This window comes from Arvicanthis niloticus, chromosome 26 (assembly GCF_011762505.2).
Source record: "Arvicanthis niloticus isolate mArvNil1 chromosome 26, mArvNil1.pat.X, whole genome shotgun sequence".
In the NCBI taxonomy this organism is placed as follows: Eukaryota; Metazoa; Chordata; class Mammalia; order Rodentia; family Muridae; genus Arvicanthis; species Arvicanthis niloticus.
In genome coordinates, this window is record NC_133434.1 from 8,680,803 (window position 1) to 8,703,691 (window position 22,889).

General features: G+C 46.0%; 1 protein-coding gene and 1 long non-coding RNA gene across 11 annotated transcripts in view; one reads left to right on the top strand and one right to left on the bottom strand.

Annotated features, from left to right (window-relative positions):
* The window catches only part of Gramd1b (GRAM domain containing 1B), a 179,319-nt gene that overhangs the window by 70,007 nt on the left and 86,423 nt on the right, over positions 1-22,889 (bottom strand). The window contains exon 1 of one of the 10 annotated variants that reach the window (XM_076924771.1): positions 14,970-15,424. The exons of the other annotated variants lie outside the window; for them this stretch is intronic. Coding sequence (XP_076780886.1) covers positions 14,970-14,992 — 23 coding nt within the window. The 5' untranslated portion in view covers positions 14,993-15,424. Of the gene's footprint in view, positions 1-14,969; positions 15,425-22,889 lie in introns of those variants that run through there. 10 annotated transcript variants of the gene reach the window in all.
* Positions 13,969-22,750, top strand: LOC143439038 (uncharacterized). Its single transcript, XR_013107492.1, has 4 exons — positions 13,969-14,030; positions 15,482-15,712; positions 16,672-16,794; positions 21,752-22,750. It is a non-coding gene; the product is annotated as an uncharacterized LOC143439038 (long non-coding RNA).

Genomic DNA, 22,889 nt, shown 5'->3' on the forward strand with positions numbered 1-22,889 from the left:
GATGACGGAGAGTACAGGGTGAGCAGCTGGTGGAAAAGTGGTGGGCTGCAACAAGGAAAAACAAAAAACCAAAAACCGCATGACCGCCATAGCCCCGTTTCCCCACACAAGTGAAGACTGTCACTTGTCCATATAGACGACTTCATGATTCAGATCCATGATGCAGTATCAGCTGAGTTTCATGATGGTAGGCGTTATTTTACATCAAAACAGGATGAAAGTGGGTGTTGAAAGCACATGTGTATAATTCTTGTACTTGGGAGACGAAGGTCACTGAGGCTATTCAGCAAGCCTGTCCCTTCCTCTGCAAAAGGCCGGTGTGCTGATTTACTTTTGACTGCATGTATATACCTATGTATCTGTGAATCAATCTCCCTCTCTCTCTCTCTCTCTGAGTGTGTGTGTGTGTGTATGTGTGTTAGCACATGCCAAAACATATATGTGGAAGTCAGAGGACAACTTGCAGCAGGGGCTTTTACCCACCGAGTCATCTTGTTGGCCCTAATGTATTCATTTGAAAGTAAAATCACCTTGGCATCAGAGGAAGCGTAGGTGAATACACTCAACGTTGAAGAAGAACTTTCTGTGAATACTTCCAAACATAGAAACCACAAAGAGAAGATTGGTTGATGTGGCCATATTAAAATAAACTTCAGCATACCAAAATCCACCTCAAGTTTAAACACAGGGAAAAAAAAAACTCTACGAAAATCTCGCAAGGTGCTCCGGATTTAGCTCAGTTGGTAGAGCGCTTGCCTAGCAAGTGCAAGGCCCTGGGTTCACAATGGTGGTGCACGCCTTTAATCCCAGCACCTGGGAGGCAGAGGCAGGCGGATTTCTGAGTTCGAGGCCAGCCTGGTCTACAGAGTGAATTCCAGGACAGCCAGGGCTACACAGAGAAACCCTGTCTCGAAAAACAAAACAAAACAAAACAAAAATCCTCGCAAATATCTAACTGTTAATGTGGCTAACAGGGAAGAGTGTTTAGCAAGAAAAAGACAGCAGAAAAGTTGGCAAAGAACAAAACAGGTAACTCACAGAAGGATTATAAGTCAGAAAGGGAAACTAAAGATATGTCACCGACGATCAAAGAAATACAAATCCATGCAACTCTGAGATGCCATTTTGTTTTTTTTTTTTTTTTTTTTTTGTTTTGTTTTTTTTTTGGTTTTTTTTTTTGGTTTTGAAAATCAGATTGGCAAAGGTTGTAACGATTGCTAACACCAAGTGGGCATCCTAACGCCTAACGTAGATTATGAATCAAAGCCTTTGATCCAGAAATCTGGCTCCTAGATTTTTATCCGAAGACTATTAGTCATAACATTATTTTAAAGCTGACAATTTAAAAATAACCTAAGCGTTGAATACAAATGGACTAGACGGCAAGGTTGACCCGAAATGCTAGCAAGACAAGTAACTGTCACCATGCCCCGAGGCCTGTGCTCATAGATTCCCAACACTAGGAAGGCTAAGGCAAAAGGGTTTCAAGTTTCATACTAGCCTTAGTGACAGACGGCGACCCTGTCTGAGACGTGCATAACACTCGAGTATCTAATTAATTAAAAACAAATTGTAAGGGAGATGGTCCAGTGGGTAAGAACACTTGTTTGTAAGCTTGAGAACCTGAGTTCAAACCCCCAGAATCCATGTAAGAGCCAGGCATAGTCTCATATGCCTGTAACTCCAGAGTTCTGGAAGGTGGACCAGAGACAGGAGAGTCTCTGGGACTTGCTAGCTACCAATGTAGCTACAGGTTCAGTGAGACATCCTGACTCCCTATCTCAAAGGAAAAAAGGTAGAAAGTGATAGAGCAAGGTACCAGATGTCTTCCTCTGCCTCTGTGCACAAACTCAAGCTCTCTCTCTCTCTCCCTCTCTCTCACACACACACATACATACACACACACACACACACACACACACAAACACGTCAGTACTTAGTATTTAGGAAAAGAATATACTACTAATTCCATTGAGTGAATCATAAATACATCTGTCTCGCTATAACAGACACATAATACCTTCAAGAATATCAGCCCAAATACTAAGTGATTACTTCTGAGGAGTGAAATTATGATTGATAGTTTTACTTTCAACTCTATGGTTTCTGATTTGTCAACAATGCCAAGGGAAAGAAAATTTGCGTTACAGAAAAAAAATATACTGATGCATTTTCTTCTAACACTCACTTAGTTCTGGTTTCTAAAATCAACTATGAAAAAATCCAGTAAAGAAGACAGAATGACAACAAGATTTTGGGATTCCCAGTGATGTGCTCGGAGAACGGAAGGTTTGCTCCTACTTGAGATAAGAGCAAACGGTGGTGATATGTTTCAAGCCTGTGGCCGTGAACTTAAGTCTAAATGACAAGAATGATGTGCACAGGCAGAGGCACGCAACAAAGTCAAAGATTTTCATGATAAAAAATGGTACCCAGATACTCCAGGAAGGTGGTGTGCCAAGTAGAGATAAAAGGCTTATGGCAGGTTAGAATGTGTGATGAGTCAGGACAGAGGCAGACGGGAGATCAGACATATAGCAAGGTGTTTCTGTGTCTTCCATGGGATAGACACAAAAGCCTATATGACTCCATTCATATGCAAGTCCAGAACAGGGGACCTAGAGAGACAGAGGGTCATCCACAGGAAGAAGACAGAGATGCTGGCTAAGGACACAGGATTTCTTCCGGAAGTGATGAAGGGTTCTGACAGTGGCTACAGTAAAGGCTACAGTTATCTCTGACCACTGGAAGCCATGGGCTCGTGTGTGCCGAATGAATTTTATAGCAGGTGAACCTAGCCCAGTCAAGTGGTTTTTAAAAAGGTATCAATCAGGTGGCGGCTGTGACACACCAAGGGAAATACTAAGGAGAATATAAAATAAAAAGACAAAGGGGCTGGTGACACAGAGTGTAAGGGCTCAGGAGAACATTGCTTACCTAGCATGTACATGGCCTAGGTCCTATACCCAATTCTGCCCACCCTCAAAAACTAGACTTGAAATTAAAAAAAAAAAAGAAAAAAGACAATGACAAGGGTCATGAAAATTGGTGGAAGGCGGAATAGATTGTGAAATGTTACAAAGATAAAACTAACCATATGGGGAGTGAGGAAGGACCAAAAAAAAAAAAAAATGGCAGAGAAGTTTCCAATGTAAATGACTGAAAGAATCCAACCTTGGTGACACACGCCAAAGAATCCTAGCACTGGGGGGGGGGGGGGGGGGGGGGGGGGGGGGGGGGGGGGGGGGGGGGGAGGGGTTAAGGCAAGATGATCACCAGGACTTCAAGATAAGTCCAGATAACAGACTGAGACAACAAGAACAACAACAGAAATGACAAGAGAGGATGTGCAAGGTTTGGGCTGGAGAAGTAACGTTCATTTTCCCCCCAAGCAGCGAATTCAAGAAGGAAAAGAAAGCAGTGTGCGATTTTAATTTAGAATCCTTCTCCTGACAGCGATGGCTATGAGTGTCTAGTGACTGGTGCCAAAAACAGTTATTCACTGCATTTGGAGCTACTGATCAGCCCCAAAGTGGTTCTAACTGATGCCTAGGAATATACTCCGGATAATTAGTCAGAAGAGCATTAGGAAGGAGCAAGTAGGAAAAGCCAACGCCCTGGCTGCACACTCCACTCTTAGCATTTAACAAAGTTTATGCTTAACCCCGCTAAGTGTACATTCATCAAAAGGGAGATACCATTACTTCTGCAAAGGTCTTGGGTTAGACCAAGACTCCTCGCTGGCTAGGCGGGGCTCTGCTTGGCTCCCATTAGGGATGAGCCTCACCAGGATATTCTTTTGTTTATTTATAAAGCCAAGAGAATAAAATAGAAACCTTTCCAGAAGTGATTTGGAAGTCTAAAAGAAATCTTTGGGGCATGCCAGAGTTGATCTATGTAAAATAAATGCAGAAGGGGGTGGGGGTGGGGCAGGGAGTCGGGGGTGGAGACTTGCTCTGCAAAGCAAATCACCTTCAAAAGCCAATGGTCGCATCCCAGATTTGCATATTCCATGTCCGTCAAATTGAGACCACGAAGAACAAAGGAGCTTTTGCATGCTGTGTCCTAATGCCTCCTACCCCCATGTAAAAACTATGAGCATTAGGAAGGATAAAAGTTGAGGTCGCTGCAGGGAAGCAATTATGAAACAAGGAGAAACGAGAGGCTCCTGGTCTCCGGAGAAAGGGTCCAAAAAAAGATCTGAACTGAAAGATGAATCTATTTGCATTACAGCAGGGGAAGCATCCAATCCCCTCCAGTGGGATTTTCCTGTGTGATGCCACCTGAACCAGGGACCCAGTTTTGGCTCCTCGGCTCCAGCAAGCGCAGCCTCTCCAGCCTGCTCCCCAACCAGGGCAAAGACCAGTTTTTACCAATGTTTATTCCTACAGCTAGGCTCAATGAACGCTCAGGAATTCTTAGTAGAGTGAATGAATTCGTAGTTAAATTAAAGCAGAATGTAGTGGGAACTTGAAGAGAACTGTAGGAGCACTGTATTCTGAGGTTCATCAGTCCAAAGGGGTGGTGGGGGTTGGTGTTGGGGGAGATGGTGTGATACCACCATCACCTTAGAGATGATGGTGTGTCCTGCTAAAGTCACACCCTTCCTTGTGATTAAACACCAGAGCAAGTTCCAGCCTCCAGTGAAGTGGTCCATCCCTGCGTATGGTAAGGTGGAAAAGTTCTAGCAATGCGGCCAGAACAGAGCCTGAAGAGTGGCTCACTTGAAAGAAGGGCAGAGCTCACTACAAGTGACCCTGAGTTCTAAGAAGTCAAAGACAGAAAAGACAGTAGAGTTCTCCAGCTCCAGCGAGAATGGGACAGTTTATCTTGATTGGTTGGAAGGCAAGAGGTGTGACCACGTTCTTCATACAATGCCAAACATACAATATTCTGAGAGCACCTTCCATTCACAAAGTGGCTGTATGTGTCTGGCCCCCTCTTTTGGGTTACGTGTACTGTCTCCTTTAAAACAGACCATCCTGCCAGGTGGTGGTGGTACATGCCTTTGATTCCAGCAGAGGTAGGTGAATCTCTCTGAGTTCAGGCCAGCCTGGTCTACAGAATGAGTTCCAGGATGGCCAGGGATACATAGAAAAACTGTGTCTCAAAAACAAACAAACAAACAATAATAAGCCAGGCAGTGGTGGCACATGCCTTTAATCCCAGCACTTGGGAGGCAGAGGCAGGCAGATTTCTGAGTTCAAGGCCAGGCTGGTCTACAGAGTGAGTTCCAGGACAGCCAGGGCTACACAGAGAAACCCTGTCTTGAAAAACCAAAAGAAAAGAAAAGAAAAAAAAAACCCAACCCAATAATAATAACAACAACAACAACATTAATAATAACAGACCAGACCATCCTCACAGCATCCCCTAAGGCAGGTATGGCTGTCACCATTTTTGTTTTATCTAAGAGATCAAGAACAGTAGACAGGGCCTGGCAGTGGTGGCGTACGCCTTTAATCCCAGCACTTGGGAGGCAGAGGCAGGCGGATTTCTGAGTTCAAGACCAGCCTGGTCTACAGAGTGAGTTCCAGGACAGCCAGGACTACACAGAGAAACCCTGACTCAAAAACAAAACAAAACAAAACAAAAAAAGTAGACAGGAAGGAAGTTTTAATACTCATATGACCTGTGAAGAAGAGAGTCATTTGCATATTTCCCCAGAGGTCCAGGGCACAGCTTATAAAAGGAGCCCTATCTCATGAGGCTGTCACTCAGGGCAGCTAAGTGCAAGCTGAAGCATCACCCACCTCCTATACATAGGAGACAAGGCCGTGTTTGGAACTCAGTGAATGCACAGTTCTGAAACTATTTGCATTCTCTGAGGCTTACACTCTGGGGCCTTTGAACATTGTTATGAAGAATGGCTTCCCTCACGATATGCCAAGGCAAGTCGTCTCAACTGGATATGGTTAAGAGACAAATATAATGTCCTTGATTAAGTTGTGTGGATATATTAGGTGCAGTTCTTCATTTGAGATACTTCATCCTTAAAAAGAAATTGTGTGTGTGTGTGCGCGCGTGCGCACGCATGCCACAATTTCTGTTTGGATGTAATAGGACAATTTGTAGTCGGTTCTCTTTTACCATGTAGGACTTAGGGATCAAATTCCAGACTTCATGCTTGGCAGTAAGCGTCTTTACAGGCTGAGCCACCTCAGCAGCCCTCGTCTCTATTTTAATTAAGTATCTCCTAGCTTAGCTTTGAAGGGACAGCTTCTAAGCCAGATGTGACTAGGATCCTGGCTTCCTGTGGGGTTCTACACACTGGAAATGTTACAGCTATTGCATCAATGGGTGAAGAAAACCCCCAAAACTCAGAAGGGCATGGCCCTGGCAGCGTTCCTCTATCTTAAGGTGTCATTGAAAGCTCCAGACTTGGGCAGATTCACACTGTGGCAGAGAGGAGATGCTGAGATCTCACACCCTTGAGATTAGCTCCATAAACCTTCTCTCTGCTCTGTCATTTGGCCCCGAGACTCTGTTTTGTCACCTATGATATGAGGCAAATTAAATACCACCTTTCTAACAGGTCCGTGGAAGGGGTGTGTGCGTGTGCGTGTGCGCGTGCGCGTGCACGCGTGTGCATTTGTGTGTTGGTTTTAAAAACTAAAAGCAGGCTCTCCTAAGTGTTCTCCGTTTCTCTCGACTCTGTTTCACTCTGTGTCTCTGTCTGTTTCTCTCTCTCTCTTTCACACACACACACACACACACACACACACACACACACACACCTCCCAGCCCTGTTACTTTTTCAAAGGTCTTTTTCACAAATGCTACCAGATTACAAACATCAAGCTCTTGCCTCAGGCATCATACCCACTGAAGTAGAAAGTGCATCTCAGGGCTTCTTGGTCATCCTGAGCCTGAGGGTTTTCCTGCTGAGTGGGGGGGGGGGGGGGGGGGGGGAGGAGGGTAGGCTGAGGGAGAGGGGGCTCAGGACTCTGCATATCTTCTAACATGTCTCTTCCTGAACCATGTTTTGTCCCTTAAGCTTCTAGCCCGTGCCCATATGTGTTCTCTGTCCCTCTCTTCCACTGGACTACTCATCTTTCTCCCTTCCACAGAGTCCTTGCTCTGGTTTTGATAACTACTTTTGCTTTTTCCCTACCTCAGAGGCTTAATGGTTCCTTGAAATGTCAGTGGCCTCCACTCAAGAATCAGCCCGGGTCTCATTTGCCCTAGGTGCCCCTTCTCAATCTTTTTACCCCTGTTCTGCTCTACCATGTCCTTGGTAACACTGTTCCCATAAATCAGTCCACATATCTCAATTTTTTCCCCTCAGAGGCAAAGACCTACCCTCTAATTGCTTTGCAACCAAAGTAACTAAATGCAGGGACTCAGGCCAGGTGAGAGAGCACTCAAAAAGATGAGGTGAGAGGATCATAAGCTCTGGGTCAACCCGAACAATATATATTTTGTAACATCAGGTAAAACAGGGCAAGGGAAAAAGAAAAAGTTGGGCAGTGGTGGTACACGCCTTTAGTCCCAGCACTTGGGAGGCAGAAGCAAGTGGGTCTCTGTGAGTTCAAAGCCAGCCTGGTCTACAGAGAGAGTTCCAGGACATCCAGGGTTACACAAAAGAAAAGAGCATGAACTCTGGGTCAGACTGACACGTCAAGGATTTTTAGACGCCATGATCTTGGGCAGAGGATTAGGCGTTCAAGGCAAGGTTGAGAACTCAAAGCTAGCAACATAGAAAGATGTAGCAAGGCCCTGTCTCAAATTTTAAAATGAAACAAACCCACCATGTAGCGAATTATTACCTATTGTTAGCACTGTCTTCATCATCACTGGCATTAAAGCTCCTGGAATAATAATGTTAGCTAAAAAGACTCCACCACAAACATTAGCAGTACGCTGATCTCTAGAACTACATTTACCTCATCTTGGAACAGCAGCCATTTTTATCAAGGGCCCAGGTTTGCAGGACACAGGTCTCTGTCAACAGTGTTTCACTCTGTGTTATAGTGTGCAACCATGGATCGCCTGTGACCTAATGGTTGTGTCAAGTCCTCAAGAAAGTAGATAGGATGTCATCTGACTTTTACATGCCATTTTGCCCTTCTCGTTTCTTGAGTCATTTTTAAATGCCCAGAAAGCTGAGTCTGATATGGAAGGACTATGATCCCAGCTACTCAGGAGGCTGAGATAGATAGATCAGAAGTTCAAAGCCAGCCTGGGCTACTGAGTGAATTCAAAGACCGTTCTAACAAGCAACTATAGGATTTAAACAAACAAACAAACAAACAAACAAATAAGAGAGCTGCGGACATCACTCCGTGGTCTGCTGCCCTGGTCCAATCCCTAACGTTGTAAAGCAACAAAATGAAAAATGTATTAGGGTATGAATTTGTCAAAAATAAAATATTTTTGAAAGTAAAACCCAAATGCAGTGGGATAACCTTGGCTTGCAGTGATACAAAAAATAAATAAATAAAATAAAAATGTGCTGCAAAACTGAAGATAGCCTGGATGGACCACGGCTGGAGTGAGGGGAGCTCTTCCTCAGTTCTAAGGCAGGGCTCTCATCCCAGCATTACTGCGAGCTAGTCCCAGTTATAGGGCTCTGTGCTGCCCGAGGGGTCCCAGCTCACCCCTTCTCCATTCAGAAGTCCACAGTCCCCAGGTGTCCTGCAGTCAACTGGGCTCGTGTGACCATTGTGTGACAAGTGTTAGGGAGAGTATAAGACCCACGCTGTCCTTTCTGCCATGGTAACGACGGAGGAGATTCCATAAGACTCAACGGCCTGTAGTGTTGAACCACTGCATAAGGCAGTGTGAACTAGAACCTGAGGAGACTTGGACTGATCATAAAATAAATTTATAAGCAGTGAAATAACTGGAGTGGTTATCTTGGCCTAATCTGCTCTCCTCAGTTTAACACAATGTCTCTCTGCAAAGCAAAGCTAAAAACTAGTGTTGGCACTGAATAGCCAGGGCTGAGTGAGAGTAGGCTCGGTGGGTAACGTACTTGCTGCATAAACCTGACAGTCTGGTCTCTAGAAGATTCCTTGTAGAGAAGGACACAGCTGCCTATAATCCCAGCTCTGAGAGGTCAGACATAGGCAAAACCTGGGAATTGCTGGTCAGCGGGTCCAGCTCAAACAGTGAGCTTCAGTTTCAGTGAGACCCTCTCCCACATGGGAGGTGGAAGAGTTATGAAGGACGGACCTGATGTTGACCTCTGGCTTCCACAGGTGAACTCACCAGTATACAAATGTGTAACCCCACACACACATACATACATACCGCACACACACATACATACCACACACATACACACCACACACATACACACCACACACATACACACACACACATCACAACATACATTAGATAGGACAGACAGACAGACAGACAGACAGACAGACAGACAAAAAAGAATGTCTGGAAGGATGTTAAAGATAGTTAAGGAGCTTGCTGGTCTAGCCTGACTTCAATCTCCAGAATCCACACAGAGAAAGGAAAGAGTTCAGCTACAGGTTGGACTCTGACCTCTGAATGCACACACGTAAATAAATGGATATAATAAAAAGGGGTTTTTTTTTTTTTTTAATGAGTGTAAAGTCACCAAGCATTACCCAGTTTATTATATCCCTTCATTTAAGAAGTCATTGAAGAAAAAACATGCCCAGCCTTATGGACAATTTCAGCAAGGTCAGAGGTATTTTGTCCTCAAGTTCTTTCCCCAGAAACAATAATTATCTTTTCTAGAAATAATCTCATGAAAACCAGGAGGAAAGGGTTCAAGCCAAGAGCTTTGAAACCCTGGGTACCCATCACCTGATTTGTATGACAGCAAATGCTTCTTTCTAAAAAAGAAAGACCGTGGCCGCGCAATAACACAGAAAAACAGGCGATGTTTATTGTTGGCCCACTGTAGAAACCTGGGTGACATGTGAGAACAGTCTATCATCTGAAGAAACCCACAGCATCAGATTCCCTTAGCACCCTGGGCTGTCTGTCTCTCAAGAGACTTAAATCTTAGATGACTAGCACTCAGGGCCCTAAACACGAGGAAACCTAACTCCTTCCCGTAGAACGATAAGAAAAATCTCAGTGTTCATGGGAGGGCACGCCTGCGGTGCGATGTTTGTAAATGAATATTTAATACTCTCAAGTGAAGGTCTGTTGTTTTTTGTTTTGTTTTTTCAATACCCCCTGCCAGCTAAAGAAGTACTCCAACAGTCTACAGCACATGCTAACGCTCTATAAAAACTGTGGCCTTTTCCTAGACCATTTGTAAATGAGAGAAAGCTGAGGGACAACCAGTCTACCCAGCGCTGGCATTTAATGCCCTGCTTTCAAAAAAATATCACCACCTAAGTAAACAGAAGTCCCCTACCCAGGCCCACAGCAGGCTAAAAGGTAATAACAAGATTCCCATTCATAAATCCTCTCTCAAGCCACTGAGAGACCCCAGCCTTCTCTGTTGCTTGCCTTCTAGGAAGCCTCTCAAAGGCTGTGAGGTCAGGCTGTACAGGAGGTGTATGGAGGTCTCCCCTGGGCTCCCTTGTCTTTCACAGCCCATCTCTCCCAGGAAGACCCTCAAAAGATAAGTATGTGGTCTAGACAAGAGACAAGGAAGAAACAGGAAATCATTAACAGATATAAAAAGAAAGAGAATAATGAACAATTGACCTTTGGTGTCAATAAAACATGGCTGACCACTAATGGCTAGGAAATGAAGACAAAAGCCAGTCAGTAAACTGACTATCCAGTCACCTGGGAAGGTTGGGGCGGTTGGAGAGGAGAACTCTCATTCCTAAATCTGGGGTGAGAATGCATCATGCAAGCTCATCTGTCCTCACACCTGTTAAATAGGCACCTCGGTAGCCATTTGTCCCAAGTTTGAGACCTAACATCTGCCTATTTAAGAAATAAAAATAAAGAACTGAGTTCTCACCTTGGAAGTGCATCTCTGCCATGTTGGACTATGCCCTCTTAGCTTTAGTTGACTGGTTGGTTGGTTTTGTTTGTTTATTTATTTATTTATTTATTTTTCACAAAATCAGCTTCTCCCCTACAGTGACTTTCCCGAAGGTTTATGCGAGCCTCGGGCTCTGGGCCGCCTGTACCACGGAATGCAGCAGATGTGAAGAACAGGGACAGGAAGGGGCTGAGGGGATCCTACAGATGTTGCACAGTCTGCCAGCACAGTCAGGGCCATTGTGGGGACAGCAATCTGGAGAATGTGGCCTCCCCAAACTGAGCTCTGTTCTGAAGCTCTAAGGGAATTAGACGTAACTTGACAGCACTAAAAGAGTGAGCCAGGAGGAGCAGCCATGTGGAGACAGAGGAACAGTGGCTTCCATAGTAAGAGAACTTCCCTCTGCAACTGGCCACAGCCTTATTCATCTGTTCAGAACACTTCGTTTTGGCTTCTTCCACCACAACCCCTACCTTACTCACCAAATTACCAACAGACTGAAGGCCAACTTACTTACAAAATTACAGCCACCAACTGAAGCAACTTTCGAGGCAGCTTAATCAAGCTCCTCCCTGATAAAGGAGAAATAAGGTGGAGGACGTCTCTTCTGATGCAGCCACTTGTCAGTTACACACACACACACACACACACACACACACACACACAGTGAAAACCTGTAACCTAACGCATCACCTATAATAACCTTGGAACTGTGTGAGTTATGGGGAGGTTGCTGTGTAAAAAAACGCTTTATTTACCTAACAATCCAGATCCAAGCGTTCTCCTGGGCCACTTACCCTAAGAGCGAGCTCTGTGGCTCCACCAGCAGAAGTCAGTTTCTAGAGTTGTTGGTTGCATTTATCTGGCCGATAGCATTGACTACCTTATACTATGTGTGCAGGAAAGGGGGCCTCATTCTACCTGCGAGAGAACTGCTTTCTAGAAGAGTAAGGTCATGAATGACTTGTTGACACACTTTAAACGACCACATTCCTAGGAAAAGAGTTACAGATAATGGACATTTAATCGACATCTGTAAAAAGAAGGAATGGGTGAGTATATGAACTTGGAGACCTTGAACCTTCTCAACAGAGAAACATCTTGCTACTATGATGGTTGTCCTCTGCTTATGAGAGGGCTGAAGAAATGGTTCAGTGGGTAAAATACTTGCCATAAGAGCATAAGGACCTGAGTCGGGATCCCCAGCACTCATGTAAAAAGTTGGGAGTGGTCCATGTAAAAAGTTGGGAGTGGTCCACGCATTTTGCAGCATAGCTAACACTGAATTCCCTGAGCCCACTGGGCAGCCAGCCTAGCCTAAATTTTAGCTCTAGATACAGTGAAGAGAACTGGTCTCAAAGAATAAGGCCAAAAGCAACTGAGGAAGACACCCAGATGCCCACCTCTGGCCTCGATAGGCAAACACAGAGCAAGTACACATATACACAGATGGGCACCCAAGCATATGCTTATATACTTACATTGGTGAAGGCATGCCGCACCCTTTCATGAACGAGTTACATAAATTTAATCTAAATAGTTTATGACTCTAGGCCTCAGTTTCCCTAGCTCCACCACAGAACAGACATTTTGTCAACACAGAACACATACTCCGTTGGGATATAGTACGTATCAAGTGAGATTGTAGAAATCTTCAAAGTCTTCAAAGTCTTGTTAAATGACCTAATGAGACATCAGAGCGGGGAAGGGGGCATTATAGTGGTCTTACATACAGAGAAAGTAGGCTACAAGAGTCACCAAGAACAAATGGATTGCTGCAACCTGACCCTACAGAAAATGGGAGTGGGGGGGGGGGGTCATAATCGTAGCACTGCATAGCCTGTGCTAATACATGCAAAATGGATCTTGACACAAAGTGAATCTCAATAAGTGGTAGAACACTACTTACTTCGATTATGAGCATAAGCACCACCATTTTTCTGTCACCTATAAATAGGAGAAATCCTAGAATGTTCCTAGAGATGATTCCAAACACTAGAAAGCTTGCTCACCCAGGACAAGATGGCCATCATCTTGCCTCTTGGGACTAGGGCACGCCTAACATGGAATGGCAAAGGGATCCAGCCACTTCTCACCCAAAACAGCCACAACACAACTGCAAAGAGAGGGACACAGTGGACTAATGTGTCTATCATTCACGAAACAGAAGGTCACAGATGGAACAGCATCCAGACTGGCGTAAATGACAGAAATATCTCCTGATTCTGTTCATCTGAAGAAGACAAGGTTGGCCAATTACAGCTCCCAGCTGAGCACGGCTCTCCTTGTTGAAATGCATCAAGAGATACTCACGACAGATTTCAAAGGCAAACATCTCTGCATGTCCCTGAGGGAACAAGCCAGGCTGAGCCAAGAAGCCCTTGTGTTAAAGTGATGTCTCATCTGAATGACAGTGTACCTAGGTCCCAAGCTGAGCATGCTGACAACAGGGGAAGAAAGGTGCTGACTGATTTTGATAGAGCCCAGGGTCTTGGTGCTTCCGGAAGTACCTGCACTTTTCTGAGATGCCTGAATTTATTTCATACTGAGGAATGAGCACAGCTCTGACCACCCATGTGGGCCTAGAATTGCTGATGACAAGAGACAGTTTACCACACAGTGGGACAGGCAAACCCCTTAAGAAAGCAAGGGCAAGGATAGCTGTCAGGCCGGTGCTTCCTTGTCTCAAACTCAAAGGAGAGGCTTCAGCACAAGGACGCACACCCTAGCACCCAATGTTAAGGGAAGTAACTCAATGCTAAGTGGTCATTGCTTCTCCGGGAGCTTGCAGTTATTATGAGCTAATCTTGCAGAACTCAGCTCCACTCTCTGTCCTTCTCAAGGCCCTCTAAAGAATGCTTGCAGCAGGAGAGCTACACTTTGCTGGGGTTGGGGGTTGGGGATTGGGGCTTCTAGAAAACAAGTAGTGACACCCCCCCACCCCCCACCCCCTACCCCCCCCGCAGCCAGGCTAAGACTCCCTGGTTAAAGTGCTTGATCCTATCCCTAGTTCTAAAGATCAACCTGCCACCCACAGGAATGCCCTCCCTCTACCCCCCTCCCAGCCAACTTGGACAGCAGATCCACAATGAAGGTAGGCTGCATTCCTGCAGAGAGCTTCCCCAAGCTTTTCTCCTCCTCCTCCTTTCTCCACCCTCTTCTACGAGTTAAAGCTCACCCTCCCTCCCTAACCCCCGGGAGCCTTTCTCCTCGGGGTGGCTGCACAGGCCGCCCTGCGGGGGTACCAGATTCCTGGTAGGACAAAGTTTTCCAGGCAAAATCTGCAGTTTCTCAAGCAGACAAAAAAGCCAGTTCCCCCACCCATCTGGTCCTCAGTGGATCAAAGGAGAAGAGAGAACAGTAAGGGTTTTATTTTTAAAATAGAAGGTAAAAATACTCTGCCTACGGCTGCAGCTAGCATACAACTATCCCCACACACTGCAAAGCAGAAGTTCTTTTCATACCCCAATATTAATCCCAGCAAGAGTCAAACACTTGCAAAGCCCTAAGGCACATGTCCACCCTTCCTTACCTGGGCATCCTAGAAGGTGGGGCCCAGTCCCTATCACTCTCTCCTTAGGGAGAGGCCTCCCAGAGAGGTCAGAGGCTGCCTCAGCTGTGGCTAACCATGGGTGATGACAAGGAAAAGGCTCCCCAGGGAAACAGTCAAGGCTCCCAGCCCAGAACAAGTGCCAGACACAGGAAAGCATCTTTGTATAAAGTTCCATCTTTTTATGCAGCCACCCGACGACCCCTCAAAGTTGGAGGCTCTTTTCAGCTTCTATGAGATTCTCTCCACAGCCTCCCAACTTCTACAAACCCCTGACCGCAGAGAACATGCCAGGAGAAAATACCACAGCCCTGTGAGTGCTAGCTGAGCCAGGTACTCCAACTTCAGGATTTGTCATCCCTGTCTTGAACACCTTGCTGCCCACCCAGTGAGACAGGCCTGCCTCAAGGAGACCTCTGAAGAGGGCTGGCGGAACACACAGGTGAAGATGGAAGAGGTCACACTTATCCGTCCTCCACTTACCAGGAGAGCTTGAATCCTTTCATTAGTACAGTCACGAGAATCCACTGACCGTGTCCTTTGCTGCATCCCTGTCACAGCTCCGGAGGTCCCAGGACATAGTGGAAAAGATGACGAAGTCCCAAAAGAACAGAATCCCATGTAATGTGACTTGAGAGAGAGAGAGAGAGAGAGAGAGAGAGAGAGAGAGAGAGAGAGAGATCCTGCTTCTGTTCCCACTGTCCTTCTCCCAGCTCTCAGCTGGGCTCAGAGACCAAGGGCAGCTTGGGCAAATCCAGCCCCAGGCTGGAGCCGGCTGCCCTGACTGGTGCCACTGCCAGCCTCTGATGAGGATGGGTACTCTGGTAAGCCTGAACTGAGCTAGCCCTGGAGTTGCATCCACACACAGTCAGGCTGGCCGCCAGCCACCCACCCTCACCTCCCACCGGCAGTGAGCAGCCTCGGGGAGGAAAGGCAAGGAGGGCTGGGAGGATCAGAGCACCGACCTAGCAGAACCTGCACTCTCCTCCCCCCAGGCGGCAGCTCCATGTAATCTCCTAATCAATGCAGTACCCAAGGAAAGCACCGCCAGCCACTTCCGCCCATTTAAAGACACAGCACATGTTTTGTCCCAGAACGGGACAGATCACCAAGGATGACAGGAATCAGTGTGCTGCATGGAGGAGTGCGGTACCAGGAAGGAAGAGGCAAGAGGCAAACAACTCAGAAGAAGGATAGAGTCACAGGTCCCCAACAATATTAACCAGGTGAGTTAATAGGTCACACCCTTGGCTGGGGAAGGGGTCCTGGACAACCTCAGGATTTCTCAGCTGAACATACCTGAAGATGCTAGCTAGTGTATCGTCCCATGACAGGCTGCTCAAGACCACTTTAAATAGAGCTGTCAGTTCCCAAGGAAGCAAGCTGAGGCAGCCAGCAGGCTCTGAGCTCCCAAGCAGTTAGTTCTAAGCACAGAGAACTCACAGTTCTCTTCTACTGGGGACATTGCCCACATGACCAGGGCATGTGGTGAGCAGCCCTGAGTGGCAGAGCGGCCTTTCAGTCACCTGAAGTCAGGAATCCTGTCAAGGTGGCCCCAACAGCCTGGCCTGACTTAGGACTTAACCGACACACTATCACCAACCCAAGCAGAGAACAGACTTAGGTACTCTCACTAAGTGAGGAAAAAATAAAATAAAATGTAGACTCTCTGTAGACTCTGAACTGAAACGCCTGCGGCTCCCCAATTCAACTCTGGTTGCTGTACCACTCTTTTTCTTTCTGGCCTTCCACCTATTATCCATTATCTGGGTCAGTAATACGAATGGGTGAAAGAGAACAAAGAGGAGATTAATTATGAAATAGCAACCTTCAGCTGAACCATAATAAGCCTTTCCACTAAAACTGGCCCGAAACACTCTACAGCCATGCCTGGGCTAAATTCACATCACCCAAGCTCGACTTTCTAATGTAATGCTATTACCAAAACACAGACATGCAATCCCACTGCGAACTGTCATGGGGCATGCGCTGCTGCTTATAGCCCACTGCCTTCTTTCAATTGGGGATAGCCCCTCCCCCCAGGAAGGCAGGGAATGGGCATCTCCTCCCACTCACTGTAATGTTGCCCTGAATAGGAGGCCTTTTTAGTGGGAGGGATCTTGTTAGTGAGTGCCTCCTTGATATGACTTTAAACTAACACCCAAATCATTGCTGTCTCCTCCAGCATTTGACCAGCACAGAAGAAACACTCTCTAGGACCCTGATCTAGGATCTCTTTCAGGGATATATCTGATAGCCAAAAAGCCATGACTGGTGGAATTCCTCTCCATGCACAGCCTCATGCCAGGTAATGTTCAAATGCCACTAGGACTTCTAAAAACATTGCCAATTGTGATTTTAAGGATCCTTGGGCCTGTATCCAGGCCATACGTCCAGCACAGGAATTGATGAGGTAGACCAGATTCACAAAGTATACTGAGTTTTCCTCATGACTTGGTAATGTCATCCCATGATCCAGCCTGGAGGCTAATGTCACTGATGGTCCTCTATATAGATGTCAATCTTCTCATTGGTCCTATTGTTCCAATCATGGGGGACACTTCAACACCAGACCAGAGTACCCCAAACGTTACTCTCTAGAAACACATCTCTGGAAGAGTTAAAGTGCTTTGGCCTTTGGCCATCAGCTACTTTGGGAAACTCTATAAAAACCCTTTTTTACAGTTACTAACAAGAGTACATGGAGGGCCTGTGTCACCAGCTGGAGAGTTAGGTGTGGTAGGTACACACTTGTGATTGTGCAGGCACACACTGAGGTACCTGCCAGGGTTGCATCTCAGACAGTACAGCTGAACCATAACAAGGATATGCGTGATGCCAAGAAGCCAGGAAGATGCAACTTTAGGATATAAATATAATCATGTCAAACTTCAAGCCCAATCCCTATGTGTTTTCATACACAAAACACACACACACACACACACACACACACACACACCTCAGGGCAAGGACACAACTCCATGGAGAAAGAAATAAAGAACCTTCTGCCTAAGCAGAAGGTCCTATAGAACAGATGTTCATACTGGAATCCAGATGCTGAGGAAAAAAATGGAGGCAAGCAGATCCCTGAGTCTGCTGGCCCGATCATCAATCAATGAGCTCCAATGAGAGACTGCCTCAAAAATCTACAGTAGAAAATGACAGAGGAAGACCCCCTACATACAGAGTCACATATGAATTACAGAGAAGCATGCAAGGACACAAATGCATGCATACACACACAACTACACCTCTTTTCTCTCAGATGGGCTGGTTTAAAAGAGTTCATTTAGGCCAGGACATAAAATAAGGACAGAGTCTAAGCCAAGGGAACCGCCTCATTACGGAGAAGGCTGAGTGCCAGTGTGTGTGACATGGGAACCTGGTGGGATGGATGACAGTCGCCCCACAGATTCACCTTTTCCTAGTGCTAGAAACCAATGCTACGCTTTTCAGTCCATAAAGAATCCGAACCTGGCTGATGAGATACGGAACTCAGCGTATCCCCGATATAAACTAATCATGGAGACCTTGAGAGATAGGTGAATGTTCATCTTGTGGACTTGCCTGCTCTCCTTCTCACAGACAGCATTCTGTACGCAGATAGCAGTTTCCTCCCTGGGAAATGGAGCACCCTGGAACAAGTTCTAAGAAGGAGCGCCTGCCTTCCCCGGATGCTGCCTGTCTCTCCACAGGCTGGCTGCTCTATGATATCCATCTTTCAGGAAGGGCATAAATTATTTTAGAGAAGACTAGGCTCTGAAGACTCCCTTATCTTGCAAGATGACCACACAGACTAGAAAACAGAGAGCCAAAAAGAAAATTATTTTTAAATGCCTATGGTACTGGCAAAACCCAAAAAGGTAGGAATAGCTAAAGCTCAAACATTTCGTGATGGCAGAAACAAGCAATCCTGGGCTTCAGTTTTCACGGCCCTCAAAGCACAGAGAGAAACTGGAAAAGCCCACTAGGAGTGAGGTTTCAAAGGAGACTTTGTAATACAGTGGCCTTGCCCAGCTAGGCCCCTGCTTGGCTATATCTCACATGCCTGGTACAGCAGGTGTCCCCAGGCCCCTGTTTGGCCACATCTCATAATAATTATTCCTTTATTCCTTTGTTAGGATTCAGGTCAGTCCTAAACCTTGACCTGCAACAAAGAACAACAACAACAGCAAAAGGTCCTCAAAGTGGTCCTATCAGCTCAGTGATTAGTCCAAAAGTCTCCTAAACAATTCATATTCTCTCTCTCTCTCTCTCTCTCTCTCTCTCTCTCTCTCTCTCTCTCTCTCTCTCTCTTCCCCATCTGTCTCTATCTCCACTCTGTCTCTTTGTCTCTGTCTCTCTCTCCCCTCTGTCTGCCTCTGCCTCTCTCTCTCTCTCTCTCTCTCTCTCTCTCTCTCTCTCTCTCTCTCCCTGTCTCTCTCTCCATTCTCTCTGTGTCTTTGTCTCTGTCTCTCTCTCTGTCTCTCTCCCCTCTCTGTCTGCCTCTCTGTCTCTCTCCATTCTCTCTCTCTCTCTCTCTCTCTCTCTCTCTCTCCCCCTCTCTCTCCCTGTCTCTCTCTCTGTCTGTCTGTCTCTCTCTCTCTCAACACACACACCCTGCAAAAGAAAAAAAAAATATACATTTAAAACTACCAACTTCTAGTCATTGAAAGGAAAGTTGGGGGAAGGAGGGCAAAAATGTTTTGCCAGTAGAACATGCATGCAATGTATTTTGAGAAAAGAACTGTTTAGATGCTTACCAAAATTTCCCAAAAATCCATGAGAAATAAACATAAGGGAAATGGGGAAAATTGGAACAAGAGCTTTCAGAAGAGGAAGTAATGAACGTATGAAGAGGTCCTCTCCTTCATGAGGACTTAGGCAAGAAAACACAAATCCAGAACACTAACATGACGCCACTTCAGACGCAACTGATGGGTCAAAACTTATTGTTATTTATTTTATTTGTTTGCTTGTTTGCTTGCATTTGTTTATTTAATTTAAGGCATTATCTCATTCTGTTGCTCTGGCTGTCCTGGAACCCATTTTGTAGCCTACGCTGGCCTCAAACTCACAGAGATTACCCTGTCTCTGCCTCCTGAGTGCTGGCATGAAAGATGTATGACAGTGAGACTGGCTGGCCAAAATTTTGACATCAAACAATATCGAGTATTGAGAAACAGCCAGTGGAACGGCATATTGACTCAACTCCTGAATGACAGGAGATGTTGAACAAGTGTATCCCTACCCTATAAATACTATGGGTCATTGTACTACCCTGATGAAGGTAAATTATGTGAGAGTAAACAAGCAGCATGTAATGATGAAGACCCAGCCTGAAAGGTATTTTCCAGCACAACGCTATAAGGCATTGAAGGTGCACAGTACTGTCACATACAACAGAGTAGATAAACCACGGAAGGAAACACAACACTGAACCAGAAAGGAAGTCAATGAAGATCTTTATACGTTCGTCTGTAAACAAAAGAAGACATAAAACGCATATCCGCACAATAAAAATAACTAATCCTGAGCCTTGATGTTGAACAAAGGAGCAAGCAACAAAGGGAATAGCAAGCCCTTCAAAAAGTTGGTCAAGAGAATGATGTCAGGGACAGAGGCTCACTTACTCTTCTCTGTGCTGTATGCCTAATTTGCATTTTGTCCTCCCCGCCCCCAAATCAGACTATGACAATGAGATGTGTTTTTCCTGTCTGTCATTGAGTATTTTATGTCTCTTTTAAATACTCTTTTGTATGTATGTCCCTTGTAAATACCCTAGTCGCCGCTTATAAAAACATACTTAGAGTAACAGAGTAACCAGAGCCCACTGCCATATCCATGGGGCGAGGTCTGACCCTGGCGGTGTTTTATATTATTCATGTTTCAGGACTTGTTTGGGGTTGTGCTCACAGATACCCACTGGATCAACGTACAGTTGGTTTGTATTATTAAGTTTCCTGGGGTGATTCTTCTAAATGTTACTGAGTCAAAAAGTTTATTTCACCTGCCTTGATTTTTTTTTTCTGGACTTGCCCTCTTCTAAGCCCCTGGTGCTGATTACTGTCTTACCCTACAAAATCAATGACTAGACAGTTTCTTGCCTCATCCACGTATAGGGACTGGAAAGGTAACAGAGGTCATCGTTCAACTGAAACAGACCACCTCCACACACCCAAGACTCTTGGCCAAAGCAAGTCCAGGAACTGTGTATTCAAAAGTCAGGGTCCATGCAAGGATTTGGCCAACTAGAATAAGTCAAGGGAGAATTCAAGACTCTTGACTTCACCTCCCCGTGGTGGTAGTGGTGGTGGTGGTTGGGGGTGAGGGTTGGTCCTTCCCCAACAGCAGAGGCTTGGGCCTCCTCTGGACCTGACCACTCTCAGTCACTCCAAATAGTTCTGTATCTGGAGCAGAAAATGGATGGCCAGATCCCGGAGGCTCTCCTTGCATCTCGAGTTTAAAGACTCTGGCCACAGTTCCTCTGCTCATTCCTTCTCCAGGGCAGCAGAGTTAGCTGCAGCAGCAGCAGCAGCAGCAGCAGCAGCAGCAGCAGCAGTAGAAGCAGCAGCAGCACAATCAGAGCAGCATGCCTCTAGTTACTGACAAAACTGGGGCAGATCAGTGCTGCAGTCACACGCTGGGGAATCAAAGCTCCAGGCTCAGGCAGGAGAATCATCAGGCGCCTGAGAGTGTTATATTTAAGGAGTGGTTTTGGAGGTCAGGAAGCAAGCAAGGGAGGAGAGTTGAGGGGAGGGTGCAGCCTCCCAAACACTCCATTTCAACAACAAACCTCCTCATCATCCCCTCGCCAGAATCTTCTTCCAAACTCCAAATTGCAGTCAATAGAGGCAGTGTGAGGGGGCCCGGCAGATGGCCAGGGCTGCACTGATCAGGTGCTCCCTACCACTTCCCTGTCCCTCCCCTTCCCTCCTCCTCCCTGCCTCAGCACTCACCACTCCCACCCTCTGCCACTATTAGTCACAGGCTCTGGGGTGACAGTGTGGGCTGTAGGCATTGGCCTTGCCTTCTGCTCTGTCCATCTGTGTCAGCTCCCAGCCTGGAGCCTCCTGAGCACCCCCCCCCTTGTCCTTAGTACCCTTGATGCACACCCCAGCCCTCTAGCCCCACAGCCAAGGGAGCCGGTGCCTTGCAGGAGACAGGGAGAGGTTGATTAACCCATGGGCAAAGTAAGCCAGGCTTCTTGTGTCTGTGTTCCCTTCCACCTCTGTGACCCTAAGGACTCACATAAAGTCTTGAAGTTGACTTTTTTTTTCTTTCAGAAAAAGGACAAAATCACTTCCGGCTCCGCTCCCCCTTCACAATCTGTTAATCCAGAATGCTCCTTCAGGCAACAACAGCAGGATCCCCGAGCCAAAAACCAGACTCCAATCAACTCTAGCTTCCATCCTGCCCCCAGGAAAGAGAAAGCAGGACTGGGCTGCCAAGGACAGCAACATGCCACTCCAGAATGATAAGTGGGGGCACATACATAGTGTCTTGTGAACCTCACCATGACCCAGGAAAGATTTTTAAATATTAAACAGTTACACAGGAAAGGGTTAATATTCATTAAAGAAAGAAACCCGGATTTGGTGATGTCCAGTTCTGTGCACAACATTACCAACTACCACTCCCTCCTGGGTGAGTGGCACAGCAGGCCCTCTGTGTACAGGACTCCACCAACCTTGGATACAACATTCTCAGAAAAAGCTGCATGGTTACAGAACATGCTCAGACTTCACTTTGTCAAACAATGCAACATAACAACCATTTATGCAGTGTTTACATTGCATTAGGCCCTATAAGTAGCCTAGATATGAATACATGTTATATATACAAGCATGTCATACTTTACACAAGAGACTTGGACACTGGTAGATTGGAGAAGCAGAGTAGGTAACATGGGACTAGGCTCTTGAGCAAGTTCAAGAATAACTGTTGTGGAAGTTTAAATGAGAAGGGCCCCTCTAGGCTCATACATTTGAATATTTGGCCCCCAGTTGGTCGGACTGTTTGGGAAGGATTAGGGGGTGTGGCCTTGTTAGAAGAGGCGTGTCATCAGGGTGGACTTTGAGCTCTTAAAATCCTACACTATTCCCAGTTAGCTCTCTTTCTCTGCCGTTCCTTTCTGCCTCGTTATTTTCAGATCAGGTATAAAAGATCTCAGTTGCTGCTCCAGTATCCTACCTGCCTGTGGTCATGCTTCCCCCTCCATGATGACCATAGACTTTAACCCTTCAAGAATGTAAGCAAGCTCCCAATAAACTCTTTATTTACTAGTTGTTTTCGTCATGGGGTCTTTTTATAGCAGTAGAAAAATAACTAAGACAGAAGTCATTGGTAAAAATGAGAAAATCTAAAAGATAAAGGGATACCTAGGATCACAGGACCTCTGCCTTCTCTAGCCTAGGACCGGCT